The following is a 15,715-nucleotide window of genomic DNA, read 5'->3' as shown; positions in this document are numbered from 1 at the left end:
CAGACTCTGACTCCGAGATGGAGAAACAGGATGCATCAGAGGGGGAATCCTCGGGTCCACGGGCCGTGGATGTACAACCGTTGCGCCGTTCATCACGGAAGCGCCGGTCTCCGTCTCGTTACACGCCGCCTGATCCAGCGCCGCGTGCAAATGGTGTCCGGCCTGCGGCCAAACGAGTCCGACGCCTTCCTTCGCCAGGGTCTTCGGTGGATTCCTTGGACTTTGTGGGGAGGGGATGTTATAACCTGCCTACTTACCATTGGCTGGGGACTAATGACTATCCCACAATCCTGTGGGAGTATGAGCTTCCCCAATGAGGGGGGCGGAGAAACCACTAGTAAACTCCTAGTCTAAATAAAGCTGGCCAGTTCATGAACCAGCAGGAAGGAGTATGTAGCAAGGGAAGTTACTGCTACTGTTATGTATATATGTTATAGTAAATAAATGTTATTACTTTGTATCCTTAAAACTCGTGCTGGATTCTTCGTGGCCCTTACAAAAGGGGTGAAACCCACGTAGGCACGGGGAGAATATGCAAACTCCACACGGACAGTGACCCAGGGCCGGGTTTTGAACCCGGGTCCTCAGCGCCGTAGGCTGCAGTGCTAACCACTGTGCCGCCCTAACTTAGTTCTATATACATGTGTTAGAATCCTGAGATGGCAACCAATTAGTCCATGGTCCTTTTATCGCAAAAGATAAATAGATGTGCATTTGTTACCCCTGAAAATTCCAGCTCTCCCCATATTTGTGATCTCTGACTCTCGCCCACACTGACAATCTCCACTGACACCATTGTCCATGATCCCTGACAATCCTCCACAACCTTCAAATTCCTGTCACCCAGCCTCTCTCCATCCCCTGCTACTTAACTTTTGTACACTCTCCAGCTGGTTTTCCACCAAAGAAGATGATTGGTGCTTGACTTACATGGGAACCTTTGGGCATGCAGCTGCGAAATTAAAGGGAACATGTATCTCGTTCCCAGAAGAGTTTTTGACTTTTTGATAAACTCATACCAAAATTCCAGACACTCACTTGGGGCCAATATTTATTTTGTGTAGTTGGCAAAGATTAATCCTTGGTTCAAAGCTTAGATTTCAGTTTTTATTTTCAGGGAATATTGGAATGAACCCTTTGTGGTATTGTCTTATTAACTCTGATGTCTTTGATACAGGTGGAACCAAAAATCTGGATCCTACCCTAATTGCTCCAATAGTACACACTATTCACAGCTTCATGTTTAAGAATGAACAAGCCTGGCCAATACCAGAAACAGTAAGATAATTATATCTCACTCATAAGTGTACTGAAAGTGATATTATCTCAGCTCATTTTATTGATTAGTTGACGTTAATGAGAAGCTGAGCATTTGGATCTTGCTGAGATTTAGCGTAGATGTTCTCTATCTAATTGGTAAGAGACTATTGATTCACATTTTTCATGCATGTACCTATTAGCAAGGTGGGGTTGCAGTGCAGCGAGTCATGTCTCTGAGCCAGAAGCTCCAGTTTGAGTCCCACCTCAAAACTTGATGGCCAAGGGAGGTGTATTGAATTGGGCCTTAAATGGGGAAAAGGCAGGCTTCCCATCTGAGGCCTTTACACTACAAAATTCCAGCATGGGCAGGAACCCGGAGGGAATCCTGTCCCTTCAATTTCACCCTCCCCCTCAAAAAACCTGTTAGTGGGGGATGTTAGCCTCTGGCTGCTGTAGAGTCAAGAGATCAGCTCCTTTTCCCAAACACCTTTATTCTTCCTTTAACACATACTGCACCAAAACCTTATCATCACATCACATGCTCCAAAGGCCACCTGTAGCTTCTTTACATATCAGTGCCAATTATTGGATTAATGAGACATCTAATTGGAATGTTTTTTAACCCATTCCTTAACATTCTCCCCTTGGAGAAAAAAAATAATTTGGTGAAAACAAACTTTCAACAAACTCAAAAAACACATGCAATTCCCCCCTTTTTTATTGAAAGGAAAAAAAAACAGTCACAGTAACAGGCGCCCTTCATTAACAATATCCAAAAGTTTCTATGAACTAGCCCCTCTTTTTGATAAACAGTCAGACAATTGATAGCTACTGTCGACCCATTACATTTTTGCTATCTCCCCTCTGTCCAATATCTGCTTCAAACTTGCGATGTCTATCCTTAACCTTTTTTCATTGACACTTTTTGTCGAGTGCACATTTTCCCACAGGAATTTATTGTCAATGTGACACTCAATGGGTATGTTGCCCAAATCCCCTAATCCCAAAATGTCTGTCAATATCTGAGATATATAAAAGGCCATATGCACCGCCTCTACAAGGCTTAAAGTCTCAGCAGCCAAAGTGCTTTTGACCACTCCTTATTTTCTTTGTTCCCCAAGAGGGCAACAATTACCATTGTTCCCCAAAAGGAAAATTATGAAACCTCCTGCGCTTGAAACCCCATCACATAAATTTGTATAGGACACATCACTATAAACTATGAGTTTCAAGTGCCTAAGATCACCTAAAACCGGGAACCTAACACACTCCTGCATTTTTAGTCTGACCAATGCTTTCTTTGCTCTTATTATGTCTTCCACTTTGGGATCATTCATTTTTGTACTCAACTCTAAGACATCAAAAATAATGTCTGGTCTAGTCTGTCTACCTAACCAATTCAATTGCCCAATTAAACTTCGCAGTTGCTCTTTTTCCATCTTTGAAACCACTGCGTCTTTTTGTGAAACCCGGCCACAGCTAATTGCTTTCCAAATAAGATTGCTGACGTAAAGTTGCCCCTAACTTAGTCTGTCCGATTTCCAGTCCAATATATTTAAATGCACCCGAAGCCAGACTTCCAACCCTGAATTCTTTCCTCAACCCAGAGATTACAATAGCTTCAAAATCACTAGTCCCACCCCACAAAAAAATCATCGACATGCATCATAAAGATGGCAGAAAGATTTCCCTTATGGTGCCAGTAATACATTGCAGGATCTGCTTTCAACTGGCAACAGCCTAACTTTAACAAAACTGACCTTACCGAAAAATACCAGACTCTAGACGCAACATTTAATCCAGATACACATTTGCTAAACTTCCAGTGTTAGCTGCCTGTTTAGGAGGACGGAGAAAAATGTCTCTTTGGAGCTAATGCCCCTGCAAAAAGGCAGCTTTTGTATCTATAGATTTGTATTCCCATTCCTTTGTGGCTAATAGGGCCAAGAAGATCTTTAAAATAACCTTTCCTGCCATTGGTGAATCTACCCTTAAATCCTGATCTTCTAAGTTTTCTTCAAATCCCCTTGCCACAAGACTGGCCTTTGCCTTATAAGTTTCACCTGGAAGAACCTTTTCCGTGCAAATCCATCTGTGACATAAGAGCCATAGGAATTGAATGTTTCCCCAGGACCTTCTTTAAGGCCTCTATCATCCGATCGAATAAGCTATCATTATCCACAAACATAACTCCTGTCAAAACCAGGAGCCTATCCACATTGGACACTCTAACACAGTCCAGTAATTTAAGTGCCAACACAGGTTGTGGAAATTACAGGCGGTGTTTGTGCAGCCTTCTGTATAGTCTGCTAAATTCCATTATATAGTCCTCAATAGAGATATCCTCTGTTTTCTGGAATCTATCGAATTCTGACCAGGCTTCATACGCACTTTACAATTCACCTTTTGATAACTCTTATCCATAAAACGTAATACAGTCTCCAGACCTCCTTCTGAGTCTAATTGTTCCAATTCCAGTTCAGAAAATACTTTGCTTCAGATTTTACTCTCATAAGGTAAAGAAAGAGCCAATGCCATATCTTGTTTCCTCTTTCCCAAGGCAGTTACCTTAATCCACATAACAACTGCACTTCTCCATTGGTCGTACAATCCCTTTTCAGAAAATAATGGTAGATAGTCATATCCAGCCATCTTTATCCTAGGTTCAGACATATTTTCTTCTTTTTGTTTTCCTGGAAAAGTATCTTTTAACCCTTTACATTTACACAGAAACCATCCTCTGTTACCATTGTTAGCCTCTGGCTGCTGTTGAGTAAAGAACATAGAGCATTACAGCGCAGTACAGGCCCTTCGGCCCTCGATGTTGCGCCGATCTGTGAAACCACTCTAAAGCCCATCTACACTATTCCCTTATCGTCCATATGTCTATCCAATGACCATTTGAATGCCCTTAGTGTTGGCGAGTCCACTACTGTTGCAGGCAGGGCATTCCACGCCCTTACTACTCTCTGAGTAAAGAACCTACCTCGGACATCTGTCTTATATCTATCGCCTGTCAATTTAAAGCTATGTCCCCTCGTGCGAGACATCACCATCAGAGTCAAGTTATCTGCTCCTTTCCCCAAACACCTTTATTTTTCCTTTAACACACACTGCACCAAAACCTTCACATCACATCACATGCTCCAAAGGCCACCTGTAGCCTCTTTACATATCAGTGCCAATTATTGGATCAATGAGACATCTAATTGGAATATTTCTTAACCCATTCCTTAAAAGGGGAGGGGCGTAGAATTTTGGCCCACATGATGAACAGTGGAACAGGACTGGATCAGTGTACCCTCTACTTTTTTTGTTGTGACTCGGCAGTATTTTTCAACCTGTGGGCTGTTGCTCTATTTATTTATCTCGGTGAACCACAAGCCTTTCCCTTATATCGCTCAAATGACCACACAATCAGTTAGTTAGTTCAAAAGATGGTTTATTTACATACACAATAGTTATCTTAACATGCAAACACAATATCTACTACGAGTTAACTTACACCTATCAGCTACAATAACCGATACTTAACTTCAGGGCGACCGGCACTGTGCAAATGGATAAAGGCCTTTATCTGGATTTCACTTGGCTGGTTCGAAGAAAGTGGCTCTGTCTCTACTGGGCTCATCCGTCAGGTAGCGATCGTTGGTCTTGAACTTAGCTGGCTGTTCCTGCTGCAATTGGGTTAGGCACAGGCCGGATCCAAGAGAGACAGAACACATGGCTGTGCTCTCTTTTATCCCCCCGGGATTTTGCGCTCTTTGGTGCGGTCCTTAACCTTGGACCCAATAGTTCGACTGGGCTCTGATCACTCTCTTCGATTTCGGCCAATAAAGGGGCGGGTGCCTTGGTAGCTGGGTGGGTCCTTAGTGGTCATTGACCGTGGCAGTTGTGCTTTCTGAGCAAGGGAGTGACGCCGATCAGTCTGTGGCTGTACCGGTTGTTTGATTGGAGTTCTATTGTCCTGGTAAAATGGGCCATTAAAATGCAAACGAGCGGGGGTTTCAGTCAGGTCTGGTTACCTGTGTTTTAGATACACATAAGCTGTGTATCTGACTGAGTCCTGGGTTGGCCATAATTCCCATGGTCCTTTGCAGGCGACCATCTTAGATGGCTACAGGACCCTTTAAATTTTTTTGTATGGCAACTTAAAGAAGACGATTTGTGCGTGACTTTTGCAGCTGCAAAATTAGGAGGAACGTGCATCTCATTCCCAGCTGAGTTTTTGCCTTTTTGATAAACTGATACCAAAATTCCAATGAATTTCCAGAATCATAGAATCCCTGCAGTACAGAAGGAGGTAATTAGGCCCATCGGTCTGTACCAGCCTTGGGAAAGAGTATCCTACCTAGGCCCATCCTATTCCTGTAACCCAGTAACCCCACCTAAGCTTTTGGACACTAAGGGGTAATTTAACACGGCCAATCCACCTAACCTGCACATCCTTTGGAGTGTGGGAGGAAACCGAAGCACCAGGAGAAAACCCACGCAGATATGCGGAGAAAGTGCAAACACCACACAGACAGTGACCCAAGGCTGGAATTGAACCCGGATCCCTGGAGCTGTGAGGAAACAGAGCTAAACACTGTGCACCAAGAATGCCTGCGGACCTTCTGCTTTAATGTCTCAAAACATGTTGGCCAGGCAATTATTAATCCAATCACTCCCAACGCCAGTTGGGAGAAAAAACGGGTTGGATTCTCCGTTTCAGAAACTAAGTGTTGAAGCTCGGATAAATCGATGGACTTCTATGAAAGCAAAATTGGCACCGCTCCCAGATCAATTCATCAACCTTTAATGGGCTAGCACCATCGCCATGTGGAACACAATCGATTCCAATGAAAAACAGTGGCCGATTCGCTGGGGTTGGGATTGACTGTCGAGAGGCTGTCAAGCTGCAGCCGCAGATAAGCACTTCACTCCCCACATATACTCATTCCAGCCAAAAAGATGGCAGCATGAAGAGCGGCACCCTGGTTCACTGATGCTGAACTCGAGACCCTAATGGACACTGTGGTGGAAAGGCGGGCCACCCTGTACCCCGGGGTGGGTCGAAGGTTGCCACCCACTGCCGTGTCTGGGCGCACAACCACTGGGAGAAGGTGGCTGACAACCACTGGGAGAGGGAAAAGACTGGGGCGGAGCTGCCGGACCTGCGGCCCCTCACAGCAACGGAACTGCGGGCACTGGACCTGGTCAGTGGGCCCAGAGAGAGGGCAGTCACCAAGCCGGAGGTCGGCATCGGACGAGCAAGTGATACCCTGTTGAGTTGAGGTTCCCCATGGCGTATGTATTGCTACTGGGGGCGGGGGGGTGGAGGGGGAGGTGTGGGGTGGTGGTGGTGGAGGGGGGGTGTGGGGTGGTGGTGGTGGTGGAGGGGGGTGTGGGGTGATGGTGGTGTGGGGGTTGATGATGGTGCAGGGGGGAGTGCAGGGATGGTGGTAGGGTGGTGGTCGTGGAGGAGGGTATGGGGGTGGGGGTGATGGTGGAGCAGGGGTATATGGGTATATGGGGGTGGTGGTGTGTTCGCGCCTGCTGATCAAGATATCGTAAGAGTGCACGATGGCATCGGGACTCGCACTCGACATCTTACTGCGCAATTTTGTGCACTTCCCGATTAGGCGTGCTTCTACACTTTGCTGTAAAATTCTAGCCTAAGACAACATGGAGAGAAAGCGTGAGTGGGGTACTGAATTTGCATGATCAGCCATGATCATATTGAATGGTGGTGCAGGCTCGAAGTGCCAAATGGCCTACTCCAGCACCAATTTTCTATGTTTCGACCATCGCTAGCTTAGAACTCTTTCTACTCTATTTGCTTGATGCAGGTAATTACAACAATTGTATAATATGCACCCTCTGCTACCTGAGGAATTTCATCTTAAGATTACAAAGGCATTTTACCATCATTTGGAGTCTTTTACTAATCTTCGGCCAATTTACCTGTGTCAGAGCTCGGCTCTGCTGCCAGCCAGGGCACTATGGATTTCATCAAGCATCACTACATTGAAGTAGCCAAATTCAGAATATCCTATTCTAATGTGCTGGTATATAGCCTGTGCTCGATATGAGTTTGGGAGAGAGAAAGAAATGTGCCGTTGGATAATTCATGTTATGATCAGGTAACAAGGGAAACTAGTTCCCCTCTTTTCAGCCTCCATGGTTGGTTACAACAAAGGTTTAATTTATTTTGATGAGGACATGCTTTTTACAAATCAGAATGTATTTTACGATTTAATCTGTGAGCAATAAGGAATAAATCAAACAGGGTGCTCGAGTCAAAAAACAAGCAAATCTATTAACAGCTAAACCCGAGAAAAATAACAAAAGTGCAACGTCAAGCATTCAGCCCTCATGCAGTCATTAGGGTTCCACACAAACACACAGGAATCAGAAATAAAGAGAGTTAGAATCCAATAAATGAGAGTAAGAGAATGGATGGTTAAATGTCCTTTCATTGTCCTTGAAGCGTAGATTTCAATTGTTGCAGTCGATTTAGGCAAGCTAGTTTCTTGGACGATGTCATTTGTAGAATATGTTGCAAGACAAGATCTTGGTTCACTAGTAGGTTTGTGGTAGAATTGGCTTCTCAAACTGGGTGACCTGTTTATTCCAAAACAGAGAGAGGGAGAGACAAATAACTCAGTTTGTTTCCTCTGCTGAAGACTTTCTTGAAACCGTCTGCGTCACTTGCAAGCTCTCCAGTGGCTTGCAGCCTTACCTTGAAATACTTCGCCCATTGTGTCTTAATAAGAAGTTTTGATGGGTCTGTCTGCGGTAGCCATTATTTCAATACCCAGTGCTTTGCATTTTGATGTTCCTTCCTTCGACAGTTATGAGCTTCAATGGGAGTCTGGATTCTGAGACTAAGGTCTTAATCTAAATAATGGTAACTACAATGGTTTGAGGCGTGAGTTGGTTAGGATGGATTGGGGAACGTTACTTAAAGAGATGACGGTGGATAGGCAAAGATTCAAAGAGCGCCCGGGTGAAAGGCAACAAATTTATTCCTGCCTGGCGCAAAACAAAATGGGAAAGGTGGCCAAACTATGGCTGACAGAGGAAATTAGAGATAGTATTAGATCCAAGGAAGAGGCATACAAGAAAAAAACAGCAGACCAGAGAATTGGGAGCAGTACAATTCAGCAAAGGAGGACAAAGGATAAAAGCAAATTACTGCGTAGAACATAGAACATACAGTGCAGAAGAAGGCCATTCGGCCCATCGAGTCTGCACCGACCCACTTAAGCCCTCACTTCCACCCTCTCCCCATAACCCAATAACCCCTCCTAACCTTTTTTTGGCCACTAAGGGCAATTTATCATGGCCAATCCACCTAACCTGCACGTCTTTGGACTGTGGGAGGAAACCGGAGCACCCGGAGGAAACCCACGCAGACACGGGGAGAACGTGCAGACTCCGCACAGACAGTGACCCAGCGGGGAATCGAACCTGGGACCCTGGCGCTGCGAAGCCACTTGTGCTACCGTGCTGCACCAGGGTATGCTGGAATCTGAAACCAAAAGAGAAAATGCTGGAAAATCTCAGCAGGTCTAGCACCAGGGGCTTTGACAGAAGGTCATCTGGACTCGAAACATTAGCTCTTTTCTCTCCCTACAGATGCTGCTAGACCTGCTGAGATTTTCCAGCACTTTTTCTTTTGTAAGGAGGACAAAGGGATTGATTAAGAACGGGAAATAGAAAAACTGAGTGCAAAAGTTTCTGTAAGTATGTGAAGATAAAAAGATTAGTGAAGACAAATGTAGATCAAATACAGTCAGCAGCAGGAGAATTTATAATGGGGAGCAAAAAAATGACTCACCCAACTAAATACATACTTTGGTTCTGTCTTCACAAAGGAGGACACAAATAATGTGCCAGAAATGTTGGGGAACACAGTCATAATAATAATCATCTTTATTGTCAAAAGTAGGCTGACATTAACACTGCAATGAAGTTACTGTGAAAAAGCCCCTAATCCCACATTCCGGCGCCTGTTTGGGTACACAGAGGGAGAATTCAGAATGTCCAAATTACCTAACAGCACGTTTTTTGGGACTTGTGGGAGGAAACGGGAGCACCCGGAAGAAACCCACGCAGACACAAAGAGAATGTTTAGACTCCACACAGACAGTGACCCAAGCCGGGAATCAAACCTGGTGTTATGGGCCAGGGTTTAGAAAACTCCAAAGTATATTATGGAGTTCACCTGACCTATAACTGTTTATTGAATTTGGCTAGGATGAGCACAAGAACCTGCCTTTCAGGTGTTATTCAACAGAGTTCTTAGGCACTTAAAAAATTTTTTTTAGAGTAGCCATTTTATTTTTATTTTCCAATTAAGGGGCAATTTAGCATGGCCAATCCACTTAACCAGCACATCTTTGGGTTGTGGGGGTGAAACCCACGCAGGCATGGGGAGAATCTGTAAACTCCACACGGACAGTGATCCAGGGCCGGGATTTGAACCTAGGTCCTCAGGGCTGCAGTCTCAGTGCTATCCACTGCGCTACATGCCGCCCTGTTCTTAGGCACTTTTAATACAAAAAACAAGCATTATTCTAAAAATTTAGTAAACATTTGTATACACACACAAAAATTTTTTATCAACTACAAACACAAAGACCCCACACAGATACAGTAATCTATGTCTAACCCTTAATGAATTCCTCCTTAACTGTTCCAATTCAATAACAAAATCCGAATAAAAGCAGAAACCCCTTTTCAAAGGTGTGGCCCAGCACACGACATTCTTACTGGTATAAGATTTGTTATTGATACTCTGTTCCCCTTTTCAAACAGCGGGTTTGAATTCCTTCCAGAAAGCAATTATCTCTTTTAAGTTATCAAACAATCTGGAAACAGCTTTTAAAATGGAGATAGAGAGACACTTATTTCAACCTGTGCAGTTCAAACCAGTCCAAAACTCAAAACGAAAGTAAAAACTTACAGAGCCACAGCCCAGCTCCACCCTCACAATTACATCACTGAAGCCATGTGATAACACAAAAACATTTCTTAAAGGGACACTCCCATGACACTGGAACCCTGGAGCTGTGAAGCAACAGTGCGGCCCACTGTGCTACCATGCTGGGAGTAACTGAAGGAAATCAGTGTTAGTAGGGAAATGGTGTTGGGGAAATTGATGGGATTGAAGGCCGATATATCCCCAGGGCCTGATAATCTACATCCCAGAGTACTTAAAGAAGTGGCCCTAGAAATAGTGGATGCATTAGGTGGTCTTCTTCCAAGACTATATAGACTCTGGAACAGTACATACGGATTGGAGGATAGCTAATGTGAACCCACTATTTAAAAAGGGAGGTAGAGAAAAAACAGGGAATTATACACCAGTAAGCTTGATGTCAGTCGTGGGGAAAATTCTAGAATCCATTATCAAAGATTTTATAGCTGAGCACTTAGAAAACAATGGCAAGATTGGACAGTCAGCATGGATTTATGAAGAAGAAATCATGCTTGACAAATCTACTGGAATTCTTCGATAATGTAACTAGTGGAGTTGATGAGGGGGAGTCAGTGGATATGGTATATTTGGACTTTCAGAAGGCTTTTGACAAAGTCCTGCATAAGAGATTATTGTGCAAGATTAAATCGCATAGGATTGGGGGAAGTGTATTGAGGTGGATAGAAAACTGGATGGCAGACAGGAAACAGAGTAGGAATTAATGGGTCTTTTTCAAATTGGCAAGCAGTGACTAGTGGTGTACTGCAGGGATCGGTGCTAGTACCCCAGCTATTTACAATATGCATTAATGATTCAGATGAGGGAACAAAATATAATATCTCCAAATTTGCAGATGCCACCAAGTTGGGTGGGAGGGTGAGCTGTGAGGAGGAAGCACAGATCCTTCAGTGTAATTTGTACAAGTTGAGTGAGTGGGCAAATGAATGGCAGATGCAGTATAAGAATATAATAAGAACATAAGAACAAGGAGCAGGAGTAGGCCATCTGGCCCCTCGAGCCTGCTCCACCATTCAATGAGATCATGGCTGATCTTCTGTGGACTCAGCTCCACTTCCAGCCCGAACACCATAACCCTTAATCCCTTTATTCTTCAAAAAACTATCTATCTTTGTCTTAAAAACATTTAATGAAGGAGCTTTTACTGCTTCACTGGGCAAGGAATTCCATAGATTCACAACCCTTTGGGTGAAGAAGTTCCTCCTAAACTCAGCCCTAAATCTACTTCCCCTTATTTTGAGGCTATGCCCCCTAGTTCTGCTTTCACCCGCCAGTGGAAACAACCTGCCCGCATCAATCCTATCTATTCCCTTCATAATTTTATATGTTTCTATAAGATCCCCCCTCATCCTTCTAAATTCCAATGAGTACAGACCCAGTCTACTCAACCTCTCCTCGTAATCCAACCCCTTCAGCTCTGGGATTAACCTAGTGAATCTCCTCTGCACACCCTCCAGTGCCAGTACGTCCTTTCTCAAGTAAGGAGACCAAAACTGAACACAATACTCCAGGTGTGGCCTCACTAACACCTTATACAATTTCAGCATAACTTCCCTAGTCTTAAACTCCATCCCTCTAGCAATGAAGGACAAAATTCCATTTGCCTTCTTAATCACCTGTTGCACCTGTAAACTAACTTTTTGTGACTCATGCACTAGCACACCCAGGTCTCTCTGCACACCAGCATGTTTTAATATTTTACCATTTAAATAATAATCCCTTTTGCTGTTATTCCTACCAAAATGGGTACCCTCACATTTGTCAACATTGTATTCCATCTGCCAGACCCTAGCCCATTCACTTAGCCTATCCAAATCCCTCTGCAGACTTCCAGTATCCTCTGCACTTTTTGCTTTACCACTCATCTTAGTGCCATCTGCAAACTTGGACACATTGCCCTTGATCCCCAACTCCAAATCATCTATGTAAATTGTGAACAACTGTGGGGCCAACACTGATCCCTGAGGGACACCACTAGCTACTGATTGCCAACCAGAGAAACACCCATTAATCCCCACTGTTTGCTTTCTATTAATTAACCACTCCTCTATCCATGCTACTACTTTCCCCTTAATGCCATGCATCTTTATCTTATGCAGCAACCTTTTGTGTGGCATCTTTTCAAAGGCTTTCCGGAAATCCAGATATACCACATCCATTGGCTCCCCGTTATCTACCGCACTGGTAATGTCCTCAAAATTGGGATAAATGCAAGGTTATCCACTTTGGTAGGAAAAACGAAAAGGCAGACTATTATCTGAATGGCTGTAAATTAGGAAAGGGGAATGAATGTGCAACAAGACCTGGATGTCCTTGTACACTAGTCACTGAAGGTAATCATGCAGGTACAGCAGGCGGTAAAAAAGGCAAATGGTATGCTTGGCTTCATTGCGAGAGGATGAGAGTACAGGAGCAGGGGTGTCTTGCTGCAATGATACAGGGCCTTGGTGAGGCACACCTGGAATATTATGTGCAGCTTTGGTCTCCTTATCTGAGGAAGGATGTTCTTGCTCTAGAGGAAGTGCAGCGAAGTCTTACTAGATTGATTTCTGGGATGGTGGGATTGACGAATGAGAAGAGATTGAATTGGTTAGGATTGTATTCGCGAGGAGTTCAGAAGGAAGAGGGGGATCTCACAGAAACAGGACTAGACAGGGTAGATGCAGGAAGGATGATCCCGATGGTGGGTGTGTCGGAATCAGGGGTCACAGTCTGAGGATACAAGGTAGACTATTTAGGATAGAGATGAGGAGAGATTTCTTCACCAGGGTCTTGTGAGCCAGTGGAATTACCACAGGAAGTCTTTGTGGCAAAGCATAATGGGCTGGATTCTCTGATTTTGAGACGAAGTGCCGAAGCCGGTGTGGGAACCGTGGTGTTTTACAACAGAAAAACTGGCGCAACAACTGCACCAATTCAGCTATTTTAAAGGGGCTAGCACCAATTGCCATGTGGAACGCAATCAATTCCATGGAAAACGGTGCCGTCTTTCTTAAAAGATCCATCCCCCCACACACACCGTCCCAGTCAACAAGATGGCTGGAAGCAGAGCAGTGCCATGGTCCAGGGACAGTGAGCTGGACGCCTCCCTGGACACTGTGGAGGAGAGAAGGATGACCATATACCCCGGCTCAGGAGGAAGGCTGCCAGGAGCCGCGGTTTGCCGTGCCTGGGCGCAGGTGGCAGAGGCGGTCAGTGCCATGGACAACGTCGTCCGGACTGGCATGCAGTGCTGGAAGAAACTCTAGACCTCCTCTGGGCGGCCAAGGTGAGTTGACTGCTCCGTGCCCCTGGTACAATCCCCGTTCCCCCCCCCCCCACCCCCACACCCTAACCTGGCCCCTCCCCCCCGGGGGACAGCGAAACCCCCACCCTGCCCCACAGTATCCATGTCAGCTGCCATGGCCGGGTGCCCTGGCCACTGAGGTCACCATCTACCCATCCTCTGGGCTGCATGCGTAGGACCATCTAACGTTGCTGTATGTGTTTCCCTCTCTCCCCAAGAGAAGACCACGCACAACCGCTGGGAGCAGGAAAAGACCAGAGGGGTCCATCAGAACTGCGGCTGCTCACTATGCCCAAGCAGAGGGCACTGGACGTGGTCGGCAATTCGGAGGAAAGGGAGATCACCGAGGTGGAGTTCAGCGACGGGTGAGGAATTGAGATACTGGTTAGCTGAGGATCCCCATGACACATGTGTGGACCCCCCCCCCCCCCCCCCCACACACACACACACCGCCCACCCCTATTTGTTATGGGCCAGGGTTTAAAGAGCCCCAAAGTGTATCATGTAGTTCACCTGACCCACAACTTTTCCTAGATTGTGGTATGGGGAGCAGACGGCCCACTCTACAGGTGTGGTACAGCAGAAATGGAAAAGTACTTTTTAAAGCAAAACAATGTTTATTCTATGAACTCAAGTTAATCTTTTTAAAACATACTGTGAACATCTCAGCAACCTTAATTCAAATACAACCCCCAAAGAATACAACACTAAGTAATCCTTTAAGCTTTCCTTTTAACATCCATAAGACTTACAACATCTTTTACCAGAAGCACATCAGGTTAAAGTCACTACTGTTATTAGTTTTAAATCACCAGGATGGATTTACGGTCTTTAGATTACAGAGGGAGACTCTAGTGCACCTTCTTGCTGTGACTGCAGCTATCCAGCTCTGAAAACGAAACTAAAACACAACCTGCAGCAAACAGCCTGAAACGAAAGTAAAAAGCTGACAGACAGCCCAGCTCCACCCACTCTCTGACATCACTGCAGTAATAAACATCCATTTCTTAAAGGTACTCTCACTACAGATACTTATATACACACCCATTTATAAACACCCATTTCTTAAAGGTACTCTCACATGACACACCTCATACCTCGCCCCCCCTCAACCCACATCCCCCTCACCCTCCTGTTATGGGCCAGGGTTTAGAAAACCCCAAAGTATATCATGGAGTTTACCTGACCCACGACTTTTAATAGATTTTGGTTATGGGGAGCACAAGGGTCCACTCTCCAGGTTTTATGCAACAGAGACCTTAAGTAATTTTAAAACAAAACAATGTTTATTCTATGAACCCAGTTAACATTTTATAAACACACAGTAAACATCTCATGAACTACCAACACACGTAACCCCACAGATACAATATATTCTAGGTAACCCTTAATACCTTTCCTAGCAACATCCATATGTTAAGCCCTTTTTTGTAAACAAAGACAGCAGGTTTAAATTGTCCACAGAAACAGATATTACTTTGAAATGATCAAGTGAGCTGAAGACATTCTTTAGCTTGTAGAGAGAGAGAGATCATTACACATCTGCTTGCTTCCAATACAGCTCTCCAACTCTGAAAACAAAATCAAAAACAGAGCCACAAAGCAGCTTTACAGCTCAAAACGAAAATGAAAGACAGAAAGACAGCCCAGCTCCACCCACACACTGACATCACTGCAGCTATTTGATAAACACCCATTTCTTAAAGGTACATCCACCTGACACCCCTCAGCCCACTCACCCCTTACTCCCCCTCAGCCACCCCCCACCCCCGGCCTGCTGTCGAATTGTACATTTCGTTTTGTGTCTTACAGGACCTGGAGGAGATGGTGCCAGTCTATCCGGAGTCCTCCAACCCTAGCCCGTGCTGGAGCCGGTGCTCCCCAGACAGCTGAGCACTGACGGGGTGAACAGCCCGAACACCAGCCCCCCGCCCGAGACTCGGGACACCCCCGGAGCTCGGGCCTGAGGATGACACTGACTTTCCGTCACAGCTGTTTCCTGTACTCTCCACCATCCCAGAGACTATCACCTCGGTTGGTCACATTAGTGAAGAGGCTCCTGGGACACCATCTGGTGTGCACCACACATCGCATCCGGTTCAGCAGATGGAGGTAGGTGCAGCCGAGGGGCCGGATGTTCGGAGGGCAGGCCAACGCCAGGAACCAGCTGCCGTCCAGACGGG

The 15,715-nt window shown here is 45.2% G+C and overlaps 1 protein-coding gene across 4 annotated transcripts in view; it reads left to right on the top strand.

The window, feature by feature from the left end:
* Positions 1 to 15,715, top strand: part of LOC140395696 (sodium-coupled monocarboxylate transporter 1-like) — a 342,990-nt gene that overhangs the window by 300,586 nt on the left and 26,689 nt on the right. For 2 of the 4 annotated variants that reach the window (XM_072483774.1, XM_072483771.1), the window contains one exon: positions 1,178 to 1,278. The exons of the other annotated variants lie outside the window; for them this stretch is intronic. In XM_072483774.1, coding sequence (XP_072339875.1) covers positions 1,178 to 1,247 — 70 coding nt within the window. In that variant the 3' untranslated portion in view covers positions 1,248 to 1,278. The remainder of the gene's footprint in view (positions 1 to 1,177; positions 1,279 to 15,715) is intronic. 4 annotated transcript variants of the gene reach the window in all.

The sequence above is a fragment of the Scyliorhinus torazame genome, chromosome 18 (genome assembly GCF_047496885.1).
Source record: "Scyliorhinus torazame isolate Kashiwa2021f chromosome 18, sScyTor2.1, whole genome shotgun sequence".
Taxonomy (NCBI): Eukaryota; Metazoa; Chordata; class Chondrichthyes; order Carcharhiniformes; family Scyliorhinidae; genus Scyliorhinus; species Scyliorhinus torazame.
Note: the sequence above shows the minus strand (reverse complement) of the source record. Positions and strands in the feature narration are given on the sequence as shown.